The 24,247-nt window shown below is 54.5% G+C and overlaps 1 protein-coding gene and 1 long non-coding RNA gene across 4 annotated transcripts in view; one reads left to right on the top strand and one right to left on the bottom strand.

The window, feature by feature from the left end:
- Window positions 1-23,082, top strand: part of Nectin2 (nectin cell adhesion molecule 2) — a 28,005-nt gene extending 4,923 nt beyond the window's left edge. The window contains exons 2-9 of one of the 3 annotated variants that reach the window (XM_015496724.2): window positions 6,798-7,163; window positions 9,100-9,396; window positions 11,061-11,178; window positions 11,491-11,639; window positions 18,932-19,085; window positions 21,138-21,201; window positions 21,317-21,403; window positions 22,027-23,082. In XM_015496724.2, coding sequence (XP_015352210.1) covers window positions 6,798-7,163; window positions 9,100-9,396; window positions 11,061-11,178; window positions 11,491-11,639; window positions 18,932-19,085; window positions 21,138-21,201; window positions 21,317-21,403; window positions 22,027-22,302 — 1,511 coding nt within the window. In that variant the 3' untranslated portion in view covers window positions 22,303-23,082. Of the gene's footprint in view, window positions 1-6,797; window positions 7,164-9,099; window positions 9,397-11,060; window positions 11,179-11,490; window positions 11,640-16,051; window positions 16,748-18,931; window positions 19,086-21,137; window positions 21,202-21,316; window positions 21,404-22,026 lie in introns of those variants that run through there. The other 2 variants (XM_015496725.2, XM_015496726.2) reach the window with 2 other exon arrangements.
- On the bottom strand, window positions 16,787-23,967 carry LOC125612586. Its single transcript, XR_007343029.1, has 3 exons — window positions 23,858-23,967; window positions 18,213-19,420; window positions 16,787-17,715 (listed from the first exon to the last, which is right to left on the bottom strand). It is a non-coding gene; the product is annotated as an uncharacterized LOC125612586 (long non-coding RNA).
- Between the last annotated feature and the right edge of the window lie 280 nt (window positions 23,968-24,247).

Below are 24,247 nucleotides of genomic sequence, written 5' to 3'. Positions count from 1 at the left end.
GGCAGAGGAGGTGTGTTCCCACAGCCGCACTCTGTCCCCTCCCTGGCTGTGGTGCCCTGTCCCTATCAGGGTCAGGACATGGGCTCCCTCCCAGCAGTGTGCTGGCAGCTGGGACCCTAACTCCAGGCCAGCCTCCTCCTGCGGGCATGTCGCCTGCCTCCACCTAGCACGCAGACACACCCCCACCCGCCCAGCCTGTCAGCCTCAGGTCCCAAGCATTCTAACTGAGCACTCCCTGCCTCCTACCCCAGTGGCACTCCTGTCCTGGGTCTGAATCTGTTGCCAGTTGGGCTCCTCCTCTGGTTCCTGCCCCACTCCATTCTGTGGGATCTTTCTAAACCACAGCCTAACCCCGTTCCTCCCCTCAGGTTATAACCCTCCATGGCTCCCCAGTGCCCTCAGAAAAAACGTCCAAACCTTAGCTCAACCCCCGCCTGTGTGATCTAGCGCTTTGATTCCTTATTCTGCGTCTTCATCCAGCTCGTTTATGGAGCGCCTCCAGTAGGGCAGGCACTGTTCTAGGCTCTGGGATATAGTAGTGAACAAGATGGACGGAGATCTCTGCGCATGGCATTGATGCTCTGCGGGGAGAAAGAGAGTTCTGCACAGCGTGGTGATCAGGACCAAGAGGAAGAAGAATGCAGGAGGGAGTCCTCGTTATGGTTGATACTGTGGTCAGGGAATGTCTCCTGCGCAAAATGGCAGAAGGAAGTGAGGGAAGAGCCAGGGGCCAGGGAGGAAAACAGTGCACAGCCCAGGCAGGACGAGCCTCGCATTGTTGGAAGAAAGTGGAAAAACCAGTGTGGCTGCTGCAGGGGAGCCAGGTGGGAGATGAGGTCAGGCAGGGGGAGGCCTGCGCCTGTCATCCCATTGGCTCGGGAGGCTGAGGCTGGAGGATCAGAAGTTCAAGGATAGCCTCAGCCACTTAGGGAGACCTTGTCTCTAAATAAAGATAAAAAGAACTGGGGATGTGGCTCAGTGGTTAAGCGCCCCTGGGTTCAATCCTGGTACCAAAAAAAAAAAAATAAGAGGGCTGGGGCTCAGTGGTAAAGTGCTCGCCTCGCATGCTTGAGGCCCTGGGTTCTGTCCCCAGCACCACGTAAAAATAAACAAATAAATATAAAGATTGTGTCTGTCTACAATTAAAAGAAAAAAAGGGAGAGAGAGAGGCGATGGCTGAGGATGGGCAGCGCTTTGTGGGTCCCTTTGCTCTAGTGAGGAGAGAGCCACAGGCAGGCTCTGAGCAGACCTTCGGCAGGCTCCTCCTGGCCACGTGTGGGGGCACATCTGAGGGGCAGCTGCGATCTGCCAGGTGGGAGGTGCTAGTGGATTAGTCCCTGGGGAGATGGTGGGGGGATCACACGAGGACTGATTGAGGTCAATTTCAAACAGACCCGACGGGACTTCCTGATGGAATCCATGTGGGGGCAGAGAAAGAGAAGTCCTGCTCCAAGACTGCCATCTTGAGCCCTACTGAAGCAGAGATGCCTTAAAAATGGATTGTTTGGTCAGACATGGTGGTACACCCCTATAATCCCAGCAACTCAAGAGGCTGAGGCAGGAGGATTGCAAGTTTGAGGCCTGGGTTCTGCACAAGGTCCTGGGTTCAATCCCGAGCAACACCCACACCCCCCCAAAAATCAGAATCTCTGGGATGAAACAGTACATTTATACATTAGAACATTTATAAGTTAAAGTACTTGTACCAGCAAGAAGCTAGACTAACAATCAAATTAGGTAGCAGGAAGGAAAAAATAAGTAGGAGCAGATATATATGAAATAGAGAAGAAAAAATACAGCCAGAAGTTGACTAAAAATCAAGTCTAATCAAGAAAAAAGCAAGAACACAAAAATCAATAGCAATGGGAAGGGAGCTATCCAAATAAGGCTACATATGCTACCAATATATTCAGTAACATTGCAGTTGTCTGTCTACGGGACATGGTCTGTGTCCGAGGAGGACCGTGTGCTGCTGAGAAGAAAGAATACTCAGGCACTGATGGATGGAATAGTCCATATATGTCTGTTAAGTCTGAATCATCAATTGTATTTTTTACTTCTATATCTTCTTGATTTCGTTTTTGTTTGAGGCTCTATGCAGTGGTGACAGAGGCATGTTAAAGTCACCCAGAATTATTGTGTTGCAGTCTATTTGATTCTTAAAAATGAGAAGGGTCTGATGCACGTAGATGCTCCATTGTTTGGGGGCATAGATATTTACGATTGCTGTGTCTTGCTGATGGATGGTTTCCTAAAGCGCCATGAAGTGGCCTTCTGTCCCTTCTGATTCTTTGGCTTGACGTCCATTTTATCTGATATGAGGATGGAAGCCCGTAGTCATTTACGGATCCATGTGAGTGATACGTTTTCTGCCATTCTTCCGCCTTCATGTGGCCTGCCTCTTAAGGACCAATTTCTTAGGAGTTTCAAGTCCCAGAAGGGGACCTGCAGGGCTGTAGGCTCTGTCAGTCTGGACTTCGGCTTCCGGGGGTGGTCTCCTCCAGGATACCTTCTGACTTCCCTTCCTCAGGCGGGTCAAGACCTGCCACCTCAGTCACCATGACGTTCTTTCGTGTTGGTAATTATTGCACAATATTTATCTCCACTGGAGTCTCAGCCCTGAGAACAGCACCTGATTTGTCCTGTCACTTCTGTGGCTTCTGACCAAGCACAGGGACTGGGTCAGTGTTTATTGAGCCTCTGTTGAGTGCCAGGCCCAGATGTCGGAGTTGGGGACAGGGCAGGGAGTAAGACAGATGACTCCCTGTCCTTGGGGGGGGCTAAGCCTTGGACCCCAAGACCTGTTCGCTGAGCAACTATTTGTGTCTTGGATTGCCTGTGAAAGAACAGCAATTTTCTTTTTTTTTTTTTTTTAAACATCTTATTTTACCTTCATTTACTTCTGTTTATTTTATTTTTAAGCTGATTCTCTTCTGTTCCCCTCTCTCTGAGCCCTCCCTCTCAGTTTCCAAATTCTAAATGTCACAGTTATAACTCTTGAGTGTTTATTTGTTTTTTGTTTGTTTTTGGTGGAGGAATAGTTATCTTAAATGTGAACCAACGTGAATTAGCAACCTTCATGGAAGGGTCCAGATTGCCCATCAGAAAAATCCAGACAAGGCTGGGCACAGTGGCCCATGCCTGCAATCCCAGCCACTCAGGAGGCTGAGGCAGGAGGATCACAAGTTCGAGGCCAGCTGCAGCAACTTTGTGAGACCTTGTCTCAAATTAAAAAATAAAAGGGCTGGGCATGCAGCTCAGGGGCAGAGCCCCGGGGTCAATTCCCAACATAACAAAAAGGCAGAACCTACCATGGAGACCCTGCAAGGCCCTGTAGCCGCAGGCAGCTGCCAGTTGAGCGGGTCTTGGCGCCAGGCCCTGCAGAGGGCTTAGGAAGGAAGATCCTCACCCAGATTCTCACGGGAACCCTGGGGGGCGGGGCTTGAACACCCCAGTTTTACAGATGGAGGAATTTAGGCTGGAAGAAGCTTTCCCCAGCTGGCAAGGGACAGAGCTGGCCGGAAGCCCCTGTTGAGTGGTTCCCAGGCGCCACGCTCTGTGGTTCCCCAGAGAAGCAGCAAGGCCATTTCCCACCTGGAGTCGTGCGTGGAGCTGGTGTGGGATGACACGCGTGTCGTGGGAGGCCTTCCTTGATGGCTTCTTACATGAAGTCCCTGGACTGTCCCTGTCCAAGAAACTGCTTCCACTGGGGACCCCTTCCTCAGGGTCACCTGACAGTGTTCCCTAGTTCCTGGGTGGGGACAGGCAGAGGGAGCCAGGCAGCTCTTGCCCCTTGATGTGGGTCACATGCCCTTGCCTTGCCTCACCTCCGGTGTCAGGGCCTCCTGTAATTACACAGACCTCACGGTGTTTATTTGCCAAGCTCTGATCTGAGTTTCCTGTGTCCCTGTGCTCGGTGCTCTACAAACACTCTTTGATCCTCAGAACAACCTGGAAGGTGGGGACCATTATTATCCTCGTTTTAAAGCTGGGAAATGGCACAGAGAGGTTAAGTGACTTGCCCAAGGTCACACACCACGGAGTCAGGATTTGAACCCCTCTGGTCTATGTTCCTGTGTGCTGCCTGGCATAGCAGGGCCATCCTTCCTGTCCCTGTTTTCATTAAAATGAGAAAAAAGGGCTGGGGCGCTGCTCTAGGCACTCCTGGTTAGAGCACTTCCTAGCAGCACAGGCCCTGCCTGGTTCTGTCCTGGACCAGGCACACTCAAGGCCCGGAGGGCTCATTGAGGGAGGGAAAATGTATCACTGTAAAGGGAGAAAGTGAAGACTATTCTCATATTTAAAATGCTTTAAAATTTCTTTGGTGATATATATAGATATAAAGATATATCCCCCGCCCCCCCCCAGGGCTGGGGATGAACCCAGAGCCTCACTTTTTATGTGGTGCTGAGGATGGAACCCAGTGCCTCATGCGTGCTAGGCCAGCAATCTACCACTGACCACAATCCTAGCCCCTAGGAAAAGATTTTCTACACAACCACAATTTGATTTTCACACCTAAGAGTATTGACAGTAATTTCCATAATCATATATAATCTAGTTGTGTCTTGTGAAATATTTATTTGATCTTCCTCTGATTCCTGGCAAACAATTCCTAAAATCCTCAGACTTTCCCACGTCATAGTGTCTTATTCCATGTGAAAGAGCCGACTTGCTGGGTACGGTGGCCCAGGCCTGTGATCCCAGCAATTTAGGAGGCTGAGGCTGGAGGATTGTAAATTAGAGGCCAGTCTCATCAATTTAGCAAGACCCTGTCTCAAAATAAAAATAAAGAAGGGGGTCTGGGGTTGTGGCTCAGCGGTAGTGCACTTGCCTGGCATGTATGAGGCACTGGGTTCAATTCTTAGCACTACGTAAAAATAAATAAAGGTCTATCAACAACTAAAAAATAAAGAAATAAAATAAAGAAGGGCCAGGGATGCGACTCAGTGGTAGAGTGTCCCGTACTGAAAGAAAGAAAGGAAATAAAGGACTGTTGTTGGTCAGTAGACCCCAGGCTTCAGGTTGGGGACTGGTCACCAGAAAGACCCAGGCAGGATTAGAAGGTTGGGACTTTCAGCCCCACCCCCACCTCCATGGATGCGGGAGGGGCAGAGCTGATAAACAACAGTCAATGATGTCATTCATTGTGCCTAAGCAATGGGACTCCCATAAACCTGAGCTTCCTGACTGCTGAACTTGGAGGGTCCCAGAGGGTGGCGCTTCCCCAGAGCTGTGGCGACTACACCCATCCCCCAGGCCTCCCCCTAAGCTCCTCTTCTTCGGAATCCTTGGAATCCTTCGAGATCGCTGTCAGAGTCAACCTCGCTCCTTTCTCTGAGTTCTGTGAGCCAGTTGAACAAATGAACGGAGCCCAGGGACAGTGGCACACATCTGTGGTCCCAGTGAGCTCCTGGTTCAACATTTTAAAAAAGCCAGCTGGGCACAGGTAATCCCGGAGAGGCTGAGGCAGAGGCAGGAGGATGGCTAGTTTGTTGGTGAGACCCTGTCTTGGGGAAAAAAAAAAAAAAAATTAATAGGGCTAGAGATGCAGCTCAATGGTAAAGAGCCCCTGAATTAAATTCCTGAAGCCACAAAACAAAACAAACTTAAAAAAGAAAAAGAAACACAGCTCGTCATCTGGGTGCAGCGATGCCTGCCTGTAACTCCAGCCACTCCCGAGGAGGCTGAGACAGGAGGATCATGGCTTTGAGGCCAGCCTCAGCAATTTAGTGAAGCCCTAAAAACTTAGCAAGACCCCGTCTCAAAACGAAAAATAAAAAGGGCTGGGGATGTGGGTCTAGTCCCCAGTACAAAAAAAAAAGTTGCCTTGGGCTGGGGATGTGGCTCAAGCAGTAGCGCACTCGCCTGACATGCGTGCGGCCCGGGTTCGATCCCCAGCACCACATACAAAACAAAGATGTTGTGTCTGCCGAAAAACTAAAAAATAAATATTAAAAGTTCTCTCTCTCTCCTCTCTCTTTAAAAAAAAAAAAAAAAAAAGTTGCCTTTGTTTTTGTTTGAGACAGGGTCTCACTACATTATGGAGACGGGCCTTGAACTTGATCCTCCTGCCTCAGCCTCCTGAGGTGCTGGGGCTGCAGGTGTGTACACCATGCCTGTGCAAAAACAATTTAGTGGAACCTGAGAAGGGGACTGTGGTGATCCCAATCTACAGCAAATGAGTCAGGGGTACAGAAGAAACAGCAGGGCGTACGGTTGGCATCTGAAGGCGACAGAGAGGGATCTTGGGAATGAACCCAGGACCTGTGGGACCACATGCTGTGTTCAGGCCACAGTGTCAGAGCTGAGTGGGGGGCTCCCTACTGGTGTCTGTTGCTGCAGAGTTGATGGTGGCTTGATGTGGCAGGGGGACGGGGAAGGACCCATCCATGCCTGTTGTGGCCAGGCGCAGTGGCACACGCCTGTAATCCCAGCAGTTTAGGAGGCTGAGGCAGGAGGATTGCGAGTTCAAAGCCAGCCTCGGTAACTTAGTAAGGCCCTAAGCAACTCAGCAAGACCCTGTCTTTAAATAAAATCTAAAACTGAGTTGAATTCCTGGTACCAAAAAAAAGACAAACGTGAGTGTGTAGTGGGAGAAACTGGTCACAGTGTGTGTCTGCTGCTCACTAGTTCAGACCCCAATTCCCCTAACTTTCCTCAGAAAGTAACTGGCTTCTTTGGCGGAAGAGCCTCCTCCGTCCCACTGGGGCCAGTCTCCCCCTGCGTACCCCGGCCAAGCCTGGCTGGAGGTCCTGGTCCCTCGTCTACCTGACCTGTCCCCCTCCTCTCCCCAGGAGCCCAGGATGTGCGGGTTCAGGTGCTACCAGAGGTGCGGGGCCACCTGGGAGGCACCGTGGAGCTGCCGTGCCACCTGCTGCCACCCACCTCGGAAGTGCGCATCTCTCAGGTGACCTGGCAGCGCCTGGATGCAGCGGCCGTGGCAGCCTTCCACCCCTCCTACGGCGTCCACTACCCCAGCCCGCAGTCCAGCAAGGAGCGACTGTCCTTCGTCAGAGCTGGGCAAGGCACAAAGGCAGACCTGTGGGATGCCACGCTGGCCTTCCAGGGACTGATGGTGGAGGACGAGGGCAACTACACCTGCGAGTTCGCCACCTTCCCCAACGGCACGCGCCGGGGGGTGACCTGGCTGAAAGTCATAGGTGAGCTGCGCGGGGTGCGACTGGAGCAATCCCCCACCTGTCTATTTTCTCTCTGTCTCAGCTGGTAACTTTCCTGCCATACTCAGTCAGTCGACAGATGCCCAAGGAGCACCTACTGTGTGCCCGATGCTTTTCCACATGGCAAGGATACCACAGCCAACAAGGCATTCTTCCAGCAAACACTTAGTGAGCATCTACTATGCCCAGGCACCCTCCTGGGCTCTGGGGAGAAAGCAGTTAAGACAGGAATCCCTGTGCTGTAAGGGCTCCCACTCCAGACGGGGGCGCCAGCGAGTAAACCATAGAACAAAACTAAGAGAGTAAGTCAGGCCCTGGGCAGTGGCACCTGCCAGTAATCCCAGCAGTTTGGGAGGCTGAGACAGGAGGATGGTGGGTTCAAAGTCAGCCTCAGCAACTCACCAAGGCCCTAAGCAACTTAGAGAGATCCTGTCTCAAAATTAAAAAAATTAAAATAAAAATAAAAAGGGCTGTGGATGTGGCTCAGTGGTTAAGTGTCTCTGGGTTCAATCCCTGGTACAAAAAAAAAAAAACGCTCCCAGACTCTGACTCCAGCGGGAGGGACCTGGGGAGGCGGCTGGTCAAGGGCTGCTCTTTCTCACTGAATCTTGGAAATCCCCCAGGATGCCACCTTCCCTCAGCAACTTTCTGAAGCCACGTCACTCTGGATGCTTTATTTTCCCCTTCTCAGCCCCAGAGAATTGGAAGCCACCCTCTCCCCTCCCTGGGTAGTGCTTCCCTCTGCAAGGAGCCCTAAATCACTGTTTCCATAATTCGGGCAGCTCTGCTCCCGCCCCGGTGGAAGTCCCTCTTCTTGTGAAATCATTTGTTCTGTCCACGAGAAATACTGCAGTAGCCAGGCTCAGGAGGCTGAGGCAGGAGGATCTCGAGTTTAAAGCAAGCCTCAGCAAGAGTGAGGCACTAAGCAACTCAGGGAGACCCTGTCTCTAAATAAAATGCAAAATAGGGCTGGGGATGGGGCTCAGTGGTCGAGGGCCCCTGAGTGCAATCCCTGGTACCAAAAAAAAGAGAGAGAGAGATTCGAAGGGCCTGGTAGCTAGTAGGGGCCTTGCCTAGCTTGCACTTGGCCCTCAGTTTCATCCCAGCACTGCAAAATTAATTAGTTAGTTAATTAATTAATAATAAAGGGGGCGCTGGGGTTGTGGCTCAGCGGTAGAGCGCTCGCCTAGCACATGCGAGATGCTGGGCTCCATCCTCAGCACCACATAAAAATAAATAAATAAAGGTATGTGTCCATCTACAACTAAAAATAATAATGGTAATAATGATGAAGGAGCGCCCGGGGGACACTCCCTAGGCACAAGGCAATATGGGAACAAAGAATGAAGCAGCCAGGCCCTCCCTCGTGGAAAAGCAGGTGACACATGAGCCACTATGAAGGGAAAGGCAGACAGATCAGAGAAGTTCCCTCGAGGAAGGGAGGCCTGGGCTGGTATCCACCACCTGGAAGTGGGCAGGTGTGGGGACCGAGGGGTGGCGGGTGGGGAGTTCCTGGAACCCTCAACTGAGGCAGCCCCAGCTGGGCTCCCTGAGCCACGAGTCTCCCAGGGGGAGGTGGAAGCTTTGGGCTCCCGAGGGTCCCAGGGACCCTCCACAGACTGGGGTGGGAGGGCAGTCGGGAGGCGGCAGGAGGACCCAATTGATGGGACAGTCAGGGCTGCTGGGGTCCCTCAGTGGGTGCCAGCGGCTCTCCTCCCTTCTTCCTTCCTTCAACCTGGACATGTCGATCTCTGATCCACCAACAGTCCACCGGGGAGGGGACTCCCGTTATCCCCATCTGACCTGATGGGAAACTGAGACACAGCAAGGTGCCTGTCCCCAGCCCCCGCCTGTGAGCGGCAGAGCTGGGACTGGAACGGCCAGCATCCGCAGTGACGCGCTCTGCTCCTCTCCCCAGCTGAGCCTCAGAACCGCGCTGAAGCCCGGGAGGTGACGTTCAGCCTGGAGCCCATGCCCGTGGCCCGCTGCGTCTCCTTGGGGGGCCGCCCACCTGCCCGGATCACCTGGATCTCCACCCTGGAAGGGGAGGCCAGAGACAGCCAGGAGCCGGGGCCCTTGCCAGGCACAGTCACGGTCACCAGCCGCTACACTTCGGTGCCCTTGGGCCAAGTGGATGGGGTCACGATCACTTGTAAAGTGGAGCATGAGACCTTGGAGGAGCCAGACCTGCTGCCCGTGAAGCTCTCCGTGCGCTGTGAGTGCACCTGAGGGGACCCTGCCCCCCAACACCGTCTACACTGCTTGCGTTGGTTCCCTTGACCTAGTCCTGCGCTGCCCTCCTGCCCACTGTCTGTACTGGCTCCTGGAAGCAGCTTCTTGTGTCCACACTGACTTCACAGGGCTCTTGCCATGTAGCCCCCATCGTCAGCTGAGGTGGGCGTGGAGGGGAATTTCCTCCCAGTTCTGCATCCAGTGACGTCTGATTGGTAGTAAGATCAGCCTTGGGGTTATACACAAGGAAGCTGTCAAATACGTTGGGGTTTTTCTTTCTCCACTGCAGAGATCTGGGGTTTTTATTTGTTTGGGGGGTACCAGGGATTGAGCTCAGGGGCCCTCGACCACTGAGCCACATCCCCAGCCCTATTTTGTCTTTTATTTTGGGACAGGGTCCCACTGAGTTGTGTAGGGCCTTGCTAAATTGCTGAGACTGGCCTTGAACTTGGTATCCTCCTACTTCAGCCTTCTGAGGTCCTGGGATCACAGGTGTGTGCCACCATGCCTGCCCAGAGATCTGGTTTTTAGCATTCAGCTACTCCCAACATCACCCAGTGCCCTGACTGTCCTTCCCTTGCCCTGGGCCATGGTCTACGCTGTCCTCCCAACAGTGTCTACCCTGTTTCCCACACTGTTGAGGTCGTCTCCCAGGGGACACTGTCTAGAGTGACTCGCAGGGATGTCTACGCAGACTCCTGCTCCCCAGCATTGTTTACGTTGCCCTCTTTGGGCTGTTGGTTCTGACCCTTCCCAATGTGTTTGTTCTAGGATGGTTCCTCCAGAAACTGCCCACGATGATACCCCAAAATGTCACCCAGAGAGGCACCTTCAGCACTCTTCACAGACCCTGGCAGATACTAACTATACCAAGAGTCTGCTCATTGTCCACATCCACCCCATGCCCCGCTCACTTTAGATATGCCAGCTGGCCAGGCCATGCCTGCATTTACACTGGCTCCCCAACCTGGTCTATACTGGCTCCCTGGGGCCACCGTCATCTGCACAACATGGGCACAGGCTTCCCCGAGCCTCGTCTATACCAGTCTTCCCACTGTCTACGCGGGCGGGCAGGCACTGTTTGCCATCTCCCTCCCATGTTGTCCACTCTGGGCATGTGAGAAATAACATACCTGGGCTGGGATACAGCTCAGTTGGTTGAGTGCTTGCCTTTGCATGCACAAGGCCCTGGGTTCAATCCCCAGCACCACAAAAACAAACAAACAACAACAACAACAAAAAAAAAAAAAACATCACATACAGCTGGGTGCAGTATGTAATTCTAGCTACTTGGGAGGCTGAGGCAGGAGGATCACAAGATTGAGGCCAGTCTCAGCAACTTAGAAAGACCCTGTCTCAAAATTAAAATAGAGACTGGGGCAATGGTAGCCCAATGGGGGGCAGGGAGAGGTAGTGCACATACCACACACAAGTTATCCGTAGTGGTTCCTTGGTCGCCAGCAGCCCTGAATAATAATGTCCTCAAAGTTTCCTACAGTGGCCTTAGCGGAGACAGCCCAGGCACCCACTGTGTCACCTGGTGGGCTCCTTGCTACCACTTCTTTTCTAGGATTCCTGTCTAGTAGTTAATCTGTCCACCGCTCTGGGATCATGCCTGTCTCTGAGCCAGTGCCCCATTTCCTCCAGACCCCCCCGAGGTCTCCATCTCTGGCTACGATGACAACTGGTACCTCGGCCGTAGTGAGGCCACCCTGATGTGCAATGTCCGCAGCAACCCAGAGCCCACTGGCTACGACTGGAGCACGTGAGTGAGAGGACCTAGAACTGGGCTGCGGGAGGCCGGGACCCTGGGCCTGAGGGAGGAGGGCTCTGCAGTTGACTCCTCGGTCTGAGGGTTGAGGAGGCTAGAGTTTGGGCTCCTGGGTTTGTCTGGGGAGGAGGACTGGAGCCTCCACTCCTTTGAGGGAGGAGGGCTGGGCCAGGACCCTGGGTCTGAGGGAGGAGGCTGGGCAGTCGGGGTCCGGGTTAAGCCCGATCACTGGAACCTGGGTCTTCAGGACAGGCCTGTGCTCCCGGTGGACCCTGCCGCGCCCCTTACCTGACCTTCCACCCCCAGGATTTCAGGCACCTTCCCAGCCTCGGCTGTCGTCCAGGGCCCCCAGCTGCTGGTCCACTCAGTGGACCGACTGGTCAATACCACCTTCATCTGCACCGTCACCAATGCTGTGGGCACAGGCCGCGCCGAGCAGCTCGTCTTAGTCCGAGGTAAGTGGGTCTTGGGGCTGGGTGTGAAGACCCCCGTCTGCTTCTGTCGTTTCTCCCAGGTTTGGGGCCACTTTGGGCGAGGCCGTGCTGCCGCCCTGGCAGGATGGGGTACAGACACGGCTCGCTGACCTGTGGGCGCTGCCCTGTGGGCCTTCGGCTAGGATCTGGCCTTGAGGTGCCACAGAGGTGTGAACAGCGTGAGGAGGTCGAGGCCTGGGCAGGGCCTTGCAGGAAGCTACTCCAGGCCAGCTCAGGAAGGCACAGCCCCGACACAGTGAGGCCAGAAACAGAAACCCAGGGCCGCTGCGCCACTAGGAACGCAGACAGGCCCCAGACGCGGGCCAGAGGGGAGAAGCAGGAGCCGGGGCCCAGGATAGAGACAGGGCCACATTATCACTGTCTAGCCACACACTTGGGGGCAGGCGGGACTGTCACATGCCTGGAGACAGCCACATGGGCGCCCACAGCCGAGAACAGAGTACCTCCTGTCAGGAGCATGGCCAGCAGGGTCTGCACACAGGGGACACTGTGGCTGGGAGTTCTGGGGCAGGGAAGAGGAGAAATCCAGACAGACACCAGCCTGGGTGTCACCCCACACACCAGACCTATTGTCACCAAGACACTCTGGAGAGAGCAGTGGCACCAGCCAAGACACACTGAATAAGGCCAGTGACACTGGTCAGAGCCCTTGAGACTTTGCACATGCCTAGAAAGAGCCACTCTTAGAAGCACCTCATGGATGACTGTCCCCGCAGCTTGACTGTGCAGACACTCATTTCGGGAAGTGTTAGGTGGCCCTAACAGGGCAGCAGAGACCCCTGGAAAAAGATAGAGGGACCTACTCCCAAGCACGGCCTGTCCCTGTGGCACAGACACAGCCAGAGACAGACCCCTACCTGCCTGTGCAGAGAGTCCAGACGCTGGCCTGGGAGATGAGCCGGCTGCCTTAGGATCACTGTCACACGCGACAGACCCCGAGGGACAGTGGGCCTCGCTCAGCACACCATCATACCTGGAAGGAGACACACACCACAGGACAGCAGTCTACATGCAAAAACCTCAGACGTGGGTGCCCCAAAGACACCACGGACGTCATGGGAGGCACCTGCTCCCTAAAACTATCCAGAAACTCAGTTATGAAGAGTCTTTTATTCACTTATTTATTTTAAAAATTTTTAAATTTTTAAAAATATTTTCTTTTTAGTTGTAGATGGACACAATACCTTTATTTATTTTTATGTGGTGCTGAGGATCGAACCCAGGGCCTCACATGTGTGAGGTAGGCGCTCTGCCACTGAGCCCTGCCCCAGCCCTTTCTTTTTTTTTTTTTTGGTACTGAGGATTGAACCCAGGGGTATTATATCACTGAGCCACATCCCCTGTCCTTTTTATCTTTTATTTTGAGACAGGGTCTCACTAACTTGTTGAGGCTGGTCTTGAACTTGCCATCCTCAGCCTCCCGAGTAACTGGGACCACAGGCATGTGCCACTGTGCCCCACTAGAGATTCTCATTTGATAGGTCATCCTCTGGCAAATATTTGCTGAGGTCGCCTGTTTGCCAGGAGTTCTCGTTGATGTTGGGGGTACAGTGGTGACATCAGAGGTGCCATCCCTGCCTAAGAGGCATGCCTAGAGGAGACCAAGCTGGAACATACCCAGCACCTCTACCCTGAGAAATGCCCTAGAAACTGATGTCCCTGCCCACCCTCAGGAGGCACAGGCTCACTTAGGAAGAGTCTGCCATACATGGGGACACCCTGCCCACACAGATCATCGTCAGGAGGAACGCTAGGCATTTCTTCATTCCCCCAAGGGCAGCCACAGACCATGATAGTTAACCTCTTCATAAGGACATGCTCCCAAAGATGGCTGCCAGCAGAAACGGGGACATACTCAGCACCTTAGAAATCCAGTAGCAGATGAGGAGTGCACCAACACACATCCACCCAGCCCCCCTCCCCCCAAGAAGATACTCGGGGCTCTTGGTCACATTGCTCAAAAAAGAGTCCCATAGCCAGGTGTGTGGTGCACACCTGTAATCCCAGGACCCAGGAGGCTGAGGCAGGAGGATCACAAGTTGGAAGGCAGCCTTAACAACTTCGTGAGACCCTGACTCAAAATTTAAAAACTAAAAAGGGCTGGGGATGTAGCTCAGTGGTACAGTACCTCTGGGTTCAATCCTCAGTAATGAAAAAAATAAAAAAGTGGGGGTGTCTCCCAGACACACACAGACTCAAGTCAGATGCACTTCCAGACTCGGTTCACACCAACACAAACACAGGTCCTCACATTCTGCCACCACGGGACAGATGTCTCTAGGGAGGCTCAGCACCTTTGACCAATAGACACATGAGCATACTTGGCCCTGGGCTCCAGAGTGCCAGAGCTCCACCCCAGAGACAGCAGACACTCCAGCTGCAGCGAGGACCGTGGGCAGGTGCTGCTGACCGTCGGTCCCAGTAGAGTTGTGCTTCACGCCCCAGCTCAGCACGTAGGTGCAGGTACAGTGGCATCTGTGGGGACTGGTTCCAGGAGCCCTGAGGATGGCCAGGTGGTATATGAAGTGGCCTGATGTTCGCACCGGGCCTACGCACAGCCTCATGTGCCCTTGAAATCATCCTGAGATAACTTGTAAGACATGTCCAAGCTTCGTAGGTAGGATTATGCTGTCGTTGAGGGCATCACAGCAAGAAAGGTCTGGCCAGTGTTCAGTACAGATTTTGTGTTGTTTCAGTGCAGGGCTAGAACCCAGGGCCTTGTGCGTGCTGGGCGAGCGCTCGACCACTGAGCCACATCCCTACCCCCCCCAACCCCGGTTTTTCTTTTCTTTTCTTTTTTTTTTTTTTTGCAGGCGGGTACCAGGGATTGAGCTCAGGGGCACTCGCCCACTGAGCCCATCCCCAGCCCTATTTTGTGTTTCATTTAGAGACAGGGTCTCACTGAGTTGCTCAGCGCCTCGCTTTTGCTGAGGCTGGCTTGGAACTCGTGATCCTCCTGCCTCAGCCTCCCTAGCTGTGCACAGCTTCCCCAGCCCTTTTTATTTTTTATAAACTCATTAAAGTTGCCCCAGCTGCCCTTGAATTTGCAATCCTCCCATCTCAGTCTCCTAGAAATGTACACGTGTCCCACGGCACCTGGGCCTACTATTTTTTTTTTTTTTAATGCGGAATGCAGGTCACTAACCTGATTTGCCAGCCTACTGGGTCATGACCCCTTGTTGGCAAACACCATCCTAGGGCTGGGGTGGAGCTCAGCAGTGGCCTGCTGGCCTGGCATGCACCAGGTCCTGGGTTCCTCCCAGCACCACACACACACACAGACACCCCCCCAAAAATTGAAAGCCTCAAGTTCCGTGGCACTGTGGTGAGCACAGTGGTGGCACCTAGAGTCCCAGCTACTTGGGAGACTGAGGCAGGCCAGGCTGGGCAACAGAGCCGGACCCTATCTCAAAACCAAAAATAATAAATAAATAAAAGAAACCACCAAGAACAGACAGAAGCCTCGGGCGCCAGGACCCCAGCCCTCCTGCGTGCAGGGGCACAGGTGGGTCTGTCTGTGTAAACGAAGCCCCCGTCTCCCTGTCGGGCCGGCACACGGGGGTGGGGAAGGGGTACGTGACAGGACCCGTTGGCATCTGTCTCTGTCCTTGGTGTGGGTGCCAGAGCCCCCTTCCTCCTCCCTCCTTTCCTTTCCTCCTTGTCCCCCACCCACCCCCTGGCTCCATTTCCGCCTCAGCTGTCCCTCCCCCAGTGCCCCTGCTCGACCACTGCACGATGCCCCAAGGAAGCCAGGAGGTGGCTTTGACATGCTGGGGCCCAGGGAGGAGACAGGGCCACTGCCACCTGGTCGCCCCCAAGGGAGTAATTGTTAGGGTCCTGCCCCCCTCAGATGGCCAATCAGCGGGGACCTGACCTCAGAGTTTCGTGAGGCCCCAGCTCGTGCTGGAGGTGGCTGCCAACGCAGGCAGCTGGGTCCCCCCTGGTGAGCGGGGTGGCCGGGTGTGGGAGTCTGCTGTCCCCCGCCCTCCCGCTGCCTCGGGTGCCAGGTAGAGGAGCTCTCTGTGGCTGTGTCCCCCGGGGACTCTGGGTCTCGGCTGGCAGTTGCAGTTTCCTTTTGCACCCCGGGAATCAGAGCCCGGCCTGGCTCGCCAGCGGCTTCAGTCTTTGAGGGTCACTGCGGGCCTGAGTCGTGTCCCCAGAGTGCCAGGTGGCAGCCCCACCTGCCAAGTGCCCGCCGGAGCCAGGGGTGCAGACGTTCCTCGTCCCCCCTCCAGTCAGTCACCCCCTAACCCCCACGTAACCCTCGAGTCTTGGGTCTCCCCTCGCCCCTCCCCTCCCCCCAGACTGTCTTTCTTGACCTGGTGTCCCCCCCCTCTCTCTGCCCCCCCACCCCCCTCCTTCTCTCTCCTCAGACACCCCCCAGGCCTCCTCCCGAGATGCGGGTCTCCTGGTGTGGGGGGCGGTGGGGGGGACACTGCTGGTGCTGCTGCTTCTGGCTGGGGGGTCCTTGGCCTTCATCCTGCTGAGGGTGAGGAGAAGGAAGAGCCCTGGAGGAGGAGGCGGCATCGAAGACAGGGGATCCTACGATCCGAAAACTCCCATGTTTGGGAATGGGGTCCCCGTCTTCTGGAAACCACCCTCCCCGGGTCCCATGAGGCCAGAGGGCAAGGACGAGGAGGACGAGGAGGATGAGGAAGAGGCGAAGGCGGAGGAGGGCCTCATGCTGCCTCCGTGCCCAGCGCTCAAGGACGACATGGAGTCCCACCTGGATGGCTCCCTCATCTCGCGGAGGGCGGTTTATGTGTGACCCGGGGACGAGAGACGGAGACAACCTCCCCCGGCCCTGCCAGCCAGGGCCGCCAACTGGCCAGACCGTCTGTCTGTCTGTCTGGCCTGGATCCACGCGCTACCTCCCGCTTTCTGGGATTGGAGGGAAGTGGAATCACGCACTGGACTTCTCCTTTCTCCAGGGCTGCATGGAAAGGGGTGGCCCGGGAGCTCAGTGACTGGGACCCAGAGAGGACCCCCTCAGAGACTGTTTTTGGCCCTAGCCTGCCTCTAGCCCCGTGACACTCAGGAGTTAATAAACGCCTTGGAGGAAAACTTCAGGGGTGTCTTGTAGTACATTAGACCCCCTCTTTGGGTCCTGGGGAAAGAGTGGGTGGGATGGGGACTACCCAGTCCCAGGGGTTGGGAAAAACTGTACTGGGCCCCTTAGGGGGCAGCCTGTGGGGGCTCAGATCACGTGGACGCCCAGGACCCCTGAGGCTAGTGGGACTAGGAATTGGGTCACAGGCTTTGGGGCCTAGAGGCTGGAGTGTTGGGACTTCTGGGTCTCTGGATGGAAGTGGGGTGGCCAAACTGGCTGAAGGCCCAAATTCACCGGGAAAGCTAGGCTGAGTACCTGGACTCCTGGGCCCTTGGGGGACAGGGGGATTGGCAGGAGCCAGGGTCCCAATGTCCTGCGTTCAGAGAGAATGTGCGGGCAGAGGGCTGCGGTCTAACTGCAGGCAGCCCAGCCAGGACCCCCTCTGGGTTGCTGAGGACCTGAAGAAGGGAGGGCTACTTGCCCTCTGTTTTGGGGGTCCTTGAGGCTACAGGGCAGCTGTGGTGCTGGGGATCCTTGGAAAGCCCACCTCCCGGCCCTCCCAGTGACCCTTTCCAGCCACCTTCCTCCCCCCTTGCTCAGGGCCCAGCCCCAGGGGAGTCTCAGTGATTCAAAGTGGCGTCCCTCCCACTGCCCAGGTGGAGAAGGTCCTCCACTGCCAGGCTCAGTTTGAGAGAGGAAGGGGCAGACTTACGGCACTCAGCTCTGGAGCCTCTGTGGCCTCCCGGAAAAGGGAGCTGGTGTCCAGATCTGCCTCCCAAGACTGTCGTGAGATCCAGCAAGGACACCCGCAGGATGCCCTCTCGGGGCTGAGGGCCAGCAGGGGACGGACATGCTGCACTTTCTCAGCCTGAGTGGACTCCGCGTGTTCTGCAGCGCCTGGCCGGGCCGTGCTGGAGACACAGGGGACCTGGACGCGCCTGGCCCGCACTGCCCTTCGCCCAGTCGGTGAAGACAGAAGAGCCGAACCTGAGGATGACGGTGTGTGTGGATTGAGCAGATCACTCCTTGGCCCCGCGCTCTGAAGCCTTCTAGAGGATGCCCTGCTGGATGCAGACAGCATCCCCTGGGAAGCTCCCTCTCCTCATCTGGAAGGTGGGGTTGGTGTCACCGGGACACCGTAGGACTCTTCCACCCTTGGGCCTTCCTCTGTTGATGGTCTACCCCACCCCCTGGGAACAGGAGGGCCGCGTTTTCTCTCATCTGGCATGTCACTGAGTGTCCATTCCAAGCCTGCTGTAGACATCTGGCAAACACCTGCTGTGCACCTGACCTTGGGGCTCGGCTCAGGGTTGCAGGGGAAATTGGCAAACAGGTCATTGCTTCAATAGCTACTAGGAGAGGTGGATGTGGCCAGTGAGAAGGGAGAATTGGAAGTGAGAATAGGAAGTACTGTGCAATAAGGGAGCCCTGGGGACATGAACTCTCAAGCCCTCCTGCTAGTCTGGAGGAGATGCCATTCCTACCATGAATGAGGGTCTCTGCTCCTGGTCCCAGGATCTTCTCGGCTTCTCTACCTTTAAATTGATCCTCCATCTTCTTCCTTCATCTCTCTCCCCTCCACTTTGCCCAGCTTCACAGTCTCCTTCCTATTCTTAAGAAGAACCATGAGGCAGGGCTGGGGTATAGCTCAGTGGTAGAACACTTGCCTAGCATGAGCAAGGCCCTAGATCTAATCCACAGCAGTGCAACAAACTAACCCACAAAGCTGCCTCAGGACCTTTGCACTGGTGGATCCTCTGACTGTAGCACACTCAGATACTCTCATGGCTCACCCTGCTCCTTCTTCAGGTGTTTGCTCAAATGTCCCCTCACAGTACATCCCTGTCTGCACTCTCATCATTCGTTATCACCTTCCTCACTCTGAATTTTTATCCTCTGTCACTGATCCCAACCTGGCATAAAAGATGTCACATTGTTTGTTTGCTTTGGCCTCCCCGCCCAACCAGAACTTAAGTTTCATGAGGATGGAGACCAGGCGTGTGTGTTTCAACGCTCCTCCTCCCAAGCCCAGCTCATGACAAACGTTCCTTACTTGCACTCAGCAAGGATGAGCTGAATGGAACAGTGTCCCCTTCCCATGGGAAAAGAGGAAGGCAGGTGGGAGGTGACTCCAGGGTGGGCCTGGGATGAGGAGCTGGGGCTTCCTCCCAGAGCTCCCCTCACACTGTCCTTCTCCTTGCAGAAATGCCTAACACGGCAGGCGCAGGAGCCACGGGTGGCATCATTGGTGGCATCATCGCTGCCATCATCGCTACAGCTGTCGCTGCTACGGGCATCCTCATCTGTCGGCAGCAGCAGAAGGAGCAGAGGCTGCAGGGGGCGGAGGAGGAGGATGAGTGAGTGGCGCGGGTCCTGGGGGGTGAGAGGATGGCAGAATTGGAGGGCACTGGGTGGGGGCTGTGGGTGGGAGAAATCATCCATGATGACTTGGTGACACAGACTTCCGTGAGGTGGGAAGGAAAGTGACAGTACTGCGGAGAAGTCATCGGAGCCCAGGTTCCTGCTACCTTGTTGCTCCACTTTCCCTAGAGCATGGTTTTCATTTGCGTCCCAAGATGGCTCCCTCCTCATCCACCACGGTCTTTGCACAGGATCACCAGACACTGCCGTCCTGGCCTCAAGGCCAGCATTGTGGCCAGTGAGAAGGGAGAATAGAGGGCAACTGGCTTCCCTGTAGAGAAACCGAGCAAGTTACCCATTACTTCCCATTGGTCAGAACTTAGTCACATGGTTGCCCCAGCTGCAAGGGAAGCTGGGAAATGTAGTTCTTATTTTTTTATTTTTTGCAGTGCTAGTTATGGAACCCAAGGGCACTTGACCATGGAGCTACATCCTCACCCCATTTTAGTTTTTTATTTTGACAAAGGGTCTTGCTAAGTTGAGGGTCTCACTAAATTACTGAGGCAGACTTAAAATTGAAATCCTCCTGCCTCAGCCTGCCAAGTTGCAGGGATCATGGGCCACCACCCAGGCCATAGTCTTTATTCTGAGTGGCCATGTGTCCAGCTAATTCCTCTATTAGGGTGAGAAAGAGGGAGACTGGACACTGGGGGGAACTGGCCTTGCTCTGTAAAGCGCTTCTGTGCCAGTGAGATTCATTTTATATTTGTGACCCCAGCAAAGTCTCGCACCAACCATGAATCCAACGAGCATTCAGAAATACTAGCACTGGAAGGTAGGGACACAATGATGAGACACGTTTTTTTAAAGGGTCCACACAAGTGAATAGATCATGGAAAAAGTTTTTCAGAAGGAGCTAATGATGCTTATTTTGTGGGAGAGGAAACAGTTTCAGAGAGTGGACATTCCACTGCTGAAATTCATCCCACAAACATTTTTGTGGCCAAATGTTTCTCAAATAACACTGTCAGTACAGTGGGGACAGTGGAATGCACATTCCTCCTGGGTGTGGTGGTGCACACCTGTGGTCCTAGCAACTCAGGAGGCTGAAGCGGGAGGATCACAAGTTCAAGTTCAGCCTCTGCATTAAAGCAACCCAGCAAAACCTTATTTCAAAATGAAAGAAAAGGGCTGGGGATGTGACTTAGTGGTTAAGTGGCCCCTGGGGTTCAATCCCTGGCACCAAAAAAATAAAAAATAAAGATAAAAAGCAAATTCTTGGACCTGTCCCCAAAGCTACTGGATCAGAACTTTTGGGAAAGGACTCAGAATCCATATGCATAACAAACTCCCCAAGTTATTCTGGTGCAGTGGAGGGACGCAGGACATGAGCATGGTCTTCATCCTCCTGTCCGTTCAAACCAACAGCTGCTGTTGGTCTTCTGGGTGCCCCACCAGTGTGAGCCCAGGGTGCCCTAGCCCTGGCCTCCTGGGGCTCACAGTGGGGAGGAGACAGACCTGTGACAGACGCATGGCCAGAGAGGCACAGGACAGTAAACAGGTTGCTCTGGTCTGTGAGGGAGGATGAGGGACTTGGTTGAGGATGAGGGAGCATTGCGTTCCTTTATTCCTTCTCTTGATCTTTACTGTTTCAGTTCTGAGGATTCATTCTCATCTTTTAAATAAACCTTCTCTGAATCCTGGGGATCTGGGGACACTGACGATGACCCAGGTCTTGTCCTTTTCTCCCAGAGCTCACAGTAGGATGTGGAAATTGAACACAACACAAATAACATTTTCAAGTACCAATTCAGGCATTTCCCTGAGGGGCTGTACAGCTAGATGTGACCCACGTTCCTGATCCATCAGGAGAAGCAGGGATTCTTCCTGAAAGAGGAGGACTTCCTTGGATGAGGAGGGGTTCACCTGGCAACAGGGAGGGGCCACATAAAGGGAGGTCCAGGCAAAGGAAGCCAAGCACAGCCACCCTCCGGGGCAGGGGCTTTCTGAAGTCTCGGCTTCCACCTCACCCACCTCCCACCCCGCAGCCTGGAAGGACCTCCCTCCTACAAGCCACCCACCCCAAAGGCAAAGCTGGAGGAGCCAGAGATGGTGAGCACTTCCCCTGGAATCCAAGCTGTCCCCACTCTTTACCTTCCTTTCCCCACGGGGTGGGCTTGCGGGAGAAGCCTGTGGCCCCAGACCTGCCCTCTCCCTCCTGCCACAGCCCTCCCAGCTCTTCACTCTGGGGGCCTCGGAACACAGCCCACTCAAGACTCCCTACTTTGACGCTGGCATCTCGTGCGCTGAGCAGGTAGGAGCTCAGGAGAAGACAGATGGGTTTAGGGTCTTGGTAGCAAGGGTTGAGGGTCAGGCCCTGGCCCTTAAGGGTGACAACCCAAATCAGGCTGTGTCTCTGGCTGGATTGACTACTCTAAGATGTGTTCAAGATTCAGTGAAGGAGGTCAGGAGTAAAAGGCCGACCACACGAGGGTAAAGTCGTCTGAGCAATGCAGACTGGCTCAGCATCTCCGTTTTCCAGGTACTGCCTGGAGCTGGGTCAAGGCAGTAGAGTTGCTCCCGCTCACTGGTCTCCTGGAGGTCAGGGGTCAGATTGCAGCTGAGTCAAGCTGAGGTTCAAGGAGCTGTTTAAGGCTCAAGGTTAAATAGTTAAAGGCAAGACTGAGGTGAAGGTTCATGGGTAAAGACAGGAATCAAGTGGCAAAGGTCCCTGAGGTCCCTGTTCTGGGCTTTGGGTTGGAGATGGGCTTATGATTGTCCCAGTACAGCATCAGCTCAGAGAACCGGCTCAGCAGGAGCGGAGTCAGGTCTGATTGGCATAGGGGAGAGGGGGTCAGGATCTGTGGGTCAAGGGGTGGATTGGGACTCTCATGCCCAGGAGATGACCTTGAATTCCAACTCCCTCCCCACCTCCAGGAAATGCCTCGATACCACGAACTGCCCACCCTGGAAGAGCGGTCGGGACCACTGCTGTTGGGGGCCACAAGCTTGGGGTCCCCTGTGCTGGTGCCTCCAGGACCACCTACTGTGGAGGAAGTTTCCCTGGATCTAGACGAGGATGAAGAGGAGGAAGAGGAGGAGGAAGACTATCTGGACAAGATCAACCCCATCTACCATGCCCTGTCCTACCCCAGCCCCACTGATTCCTACCAGGGCAAAGGCTTTGTTGTGTCCAGAGCCATGTATGTGTGAGTCACCAAGGCTCTGACCTCTCACTGCACCTGATCCCTTAGCCTTCTGCCAGGGATCTAGTGCCCCTGACCGATGGCCAAGCCACGTCAGTTAACACAAGTGCATCCCACCAACCACTTCCACCTTAGTGGCTTCACTATGACCTCTAGCCCATGATCTCTGTCCCAGAGAAACCTGCCATGACCAAGGAAACTTGATGACTTCATCTCCTGAGGCAGAGGGTAGGGAGGATATATTTCTGCACAAACTCTGACCCCAAGGACTCTTCTGAGGCTGTGACCTTAGACCACACCACTCCCCCCACAAAGACTCCACACCTCAGATTGGTCTCAGGCAGTGAAGTCCCAATAGGTCTGCGATGGTGGGCATTACCGGTTCCCTGCTGCATAGACCTGAGCCCTCCAGGCAGCAGAGCACCACGTGTCCTCTCCTACCTATTCCCCAAAGGTGGGAGGGAGGGAATTCCCCAGGCCAAGGCAGAGCTCTCCCATCCCCCTCCTCCTGCAGGCAGGAGTCTCAGGGCCCAAACCCTCCCCTGAGCCCACCACCCCATTCCTGTCTATAGAGCATGATGCCCCAGCCCATTGCTAGATGGGGTGAGCCTCCTGCAGTGTGCCTTGACAGCCCAACGCGGGGAGGAGCATTTACTGTTACCTGGAAGACTACTGAATCCCTTTACCCCTGCCGGGTTGGAAAGTGGGTCACCTGGGTTGGGGGTAGAAGATATTGTATTGTTTTGTAAACTAAAATTTCCTACAAACTATGAATTTATACTTTGAACAGGTCTTGCGTTTTCTGTGGGCAGTGAAGGGGGCGGGGATGGGAGTAAGGAGATGATGGATAATGGAAGGAGAGGGCAGAAGTCCTGGGCATGCAGTGTGGTAATGAAAAGAATTAGGGCAGCAGCAGTCCAATGGTGATGGGTAGAAATAAACGCAGCAAAGGTTTAAACATGAGTAATTAGGTAAGGGGTTTAGTTTTCATGGCAAAGCGGCAAGTAAACAGACTCGGGGCATAATTACAAATCTAACAGGAGCCCGAGGCTTAACGGATAATCCGCCTGAATGAGCAAGAGGCAGAATAAAGAATAACGGAGAGACGGACGGTGGACAGGAGCGGGCGGAGCCGAACACGATGGTTAACTAGGGATGGGCCAGGAGAACGGTGAACGGGAACAGGCAGAAGCGGGTTGAAGAAAGTTCAGGCAACGAAGCTGAAATTAATGGGGCGAAGGCACGATGGGTAATGGGACGGGAATGAATGGGCCAAAGATAGAAGCCGTAGTGACGCAGGGAGCCGACCGCATGATGGGTAACGAAAGGGGTGGGTCCAGGGCAAAAGTAACGTTAAGGAGTAATGGCATTGTGGGTAACGAGCAGGGCAGGGTTCACAGAACAGGTTAGCATTCTCCCGGGGCACTGTGGGAAAGACCTGCACTTCCGGTTTTCGGTGAGCGACTCTGGAGTAGAGAGAGTGCCCCTTTGCCGCGGTGCCTGGTGGGACGCGAGGCCTGACCTTGCTGCCTAGCAGCCCCTGCCGCGCAACCCACCTTTACCTGTGTCCTTCGACCCTGGTATGTTAGCCAATGAGAGAACAAAAGTGAGACGTCATCAAGATCAGCCCTCTGTTCACCACAGACACAATCAGGATGCTCCAAGGGCCAAAGCCGACCAATTACCATAGCGCTTGCAGCGGGGCGGAGTCGAAAGAGGGTGGTCCTTCAGGAAAGAGGCGGGACGAAGCGTCAATGGGCGTTGCAAAGTGCGCAGTACAGACCAATTGGTGGGCTAGCCCCGGAACCCGCGGCATCGGGAGCCAATAGGCGTGGGTGCCGCAAACCAATAGGAAGGACCAGAAGCTCTGCTGGGCCGCTTGCGTGTGGAAACCAATCGAAAAGGACGTTCGGGAGAGGTGGGTGGGACTTCCAGCCACGACTCCAATTGCA

The sequence above is a fragment of the Marmota marmota genome, unplaced genomic scaffold, assembly GCF_001458135.2.
Source record: "Marmota marmota marmota unplaced genomic scaffold, marMar, whole genome shotgun sequence".
NCBI lineage: Eukaryota > Metazoa > Chordata > Mammalia > Rodentia > Sciuridae > Marmota > Marmota marmota.
This window is presented reverse-complemented; position numbering and strand designations above follow the sequence as displayed.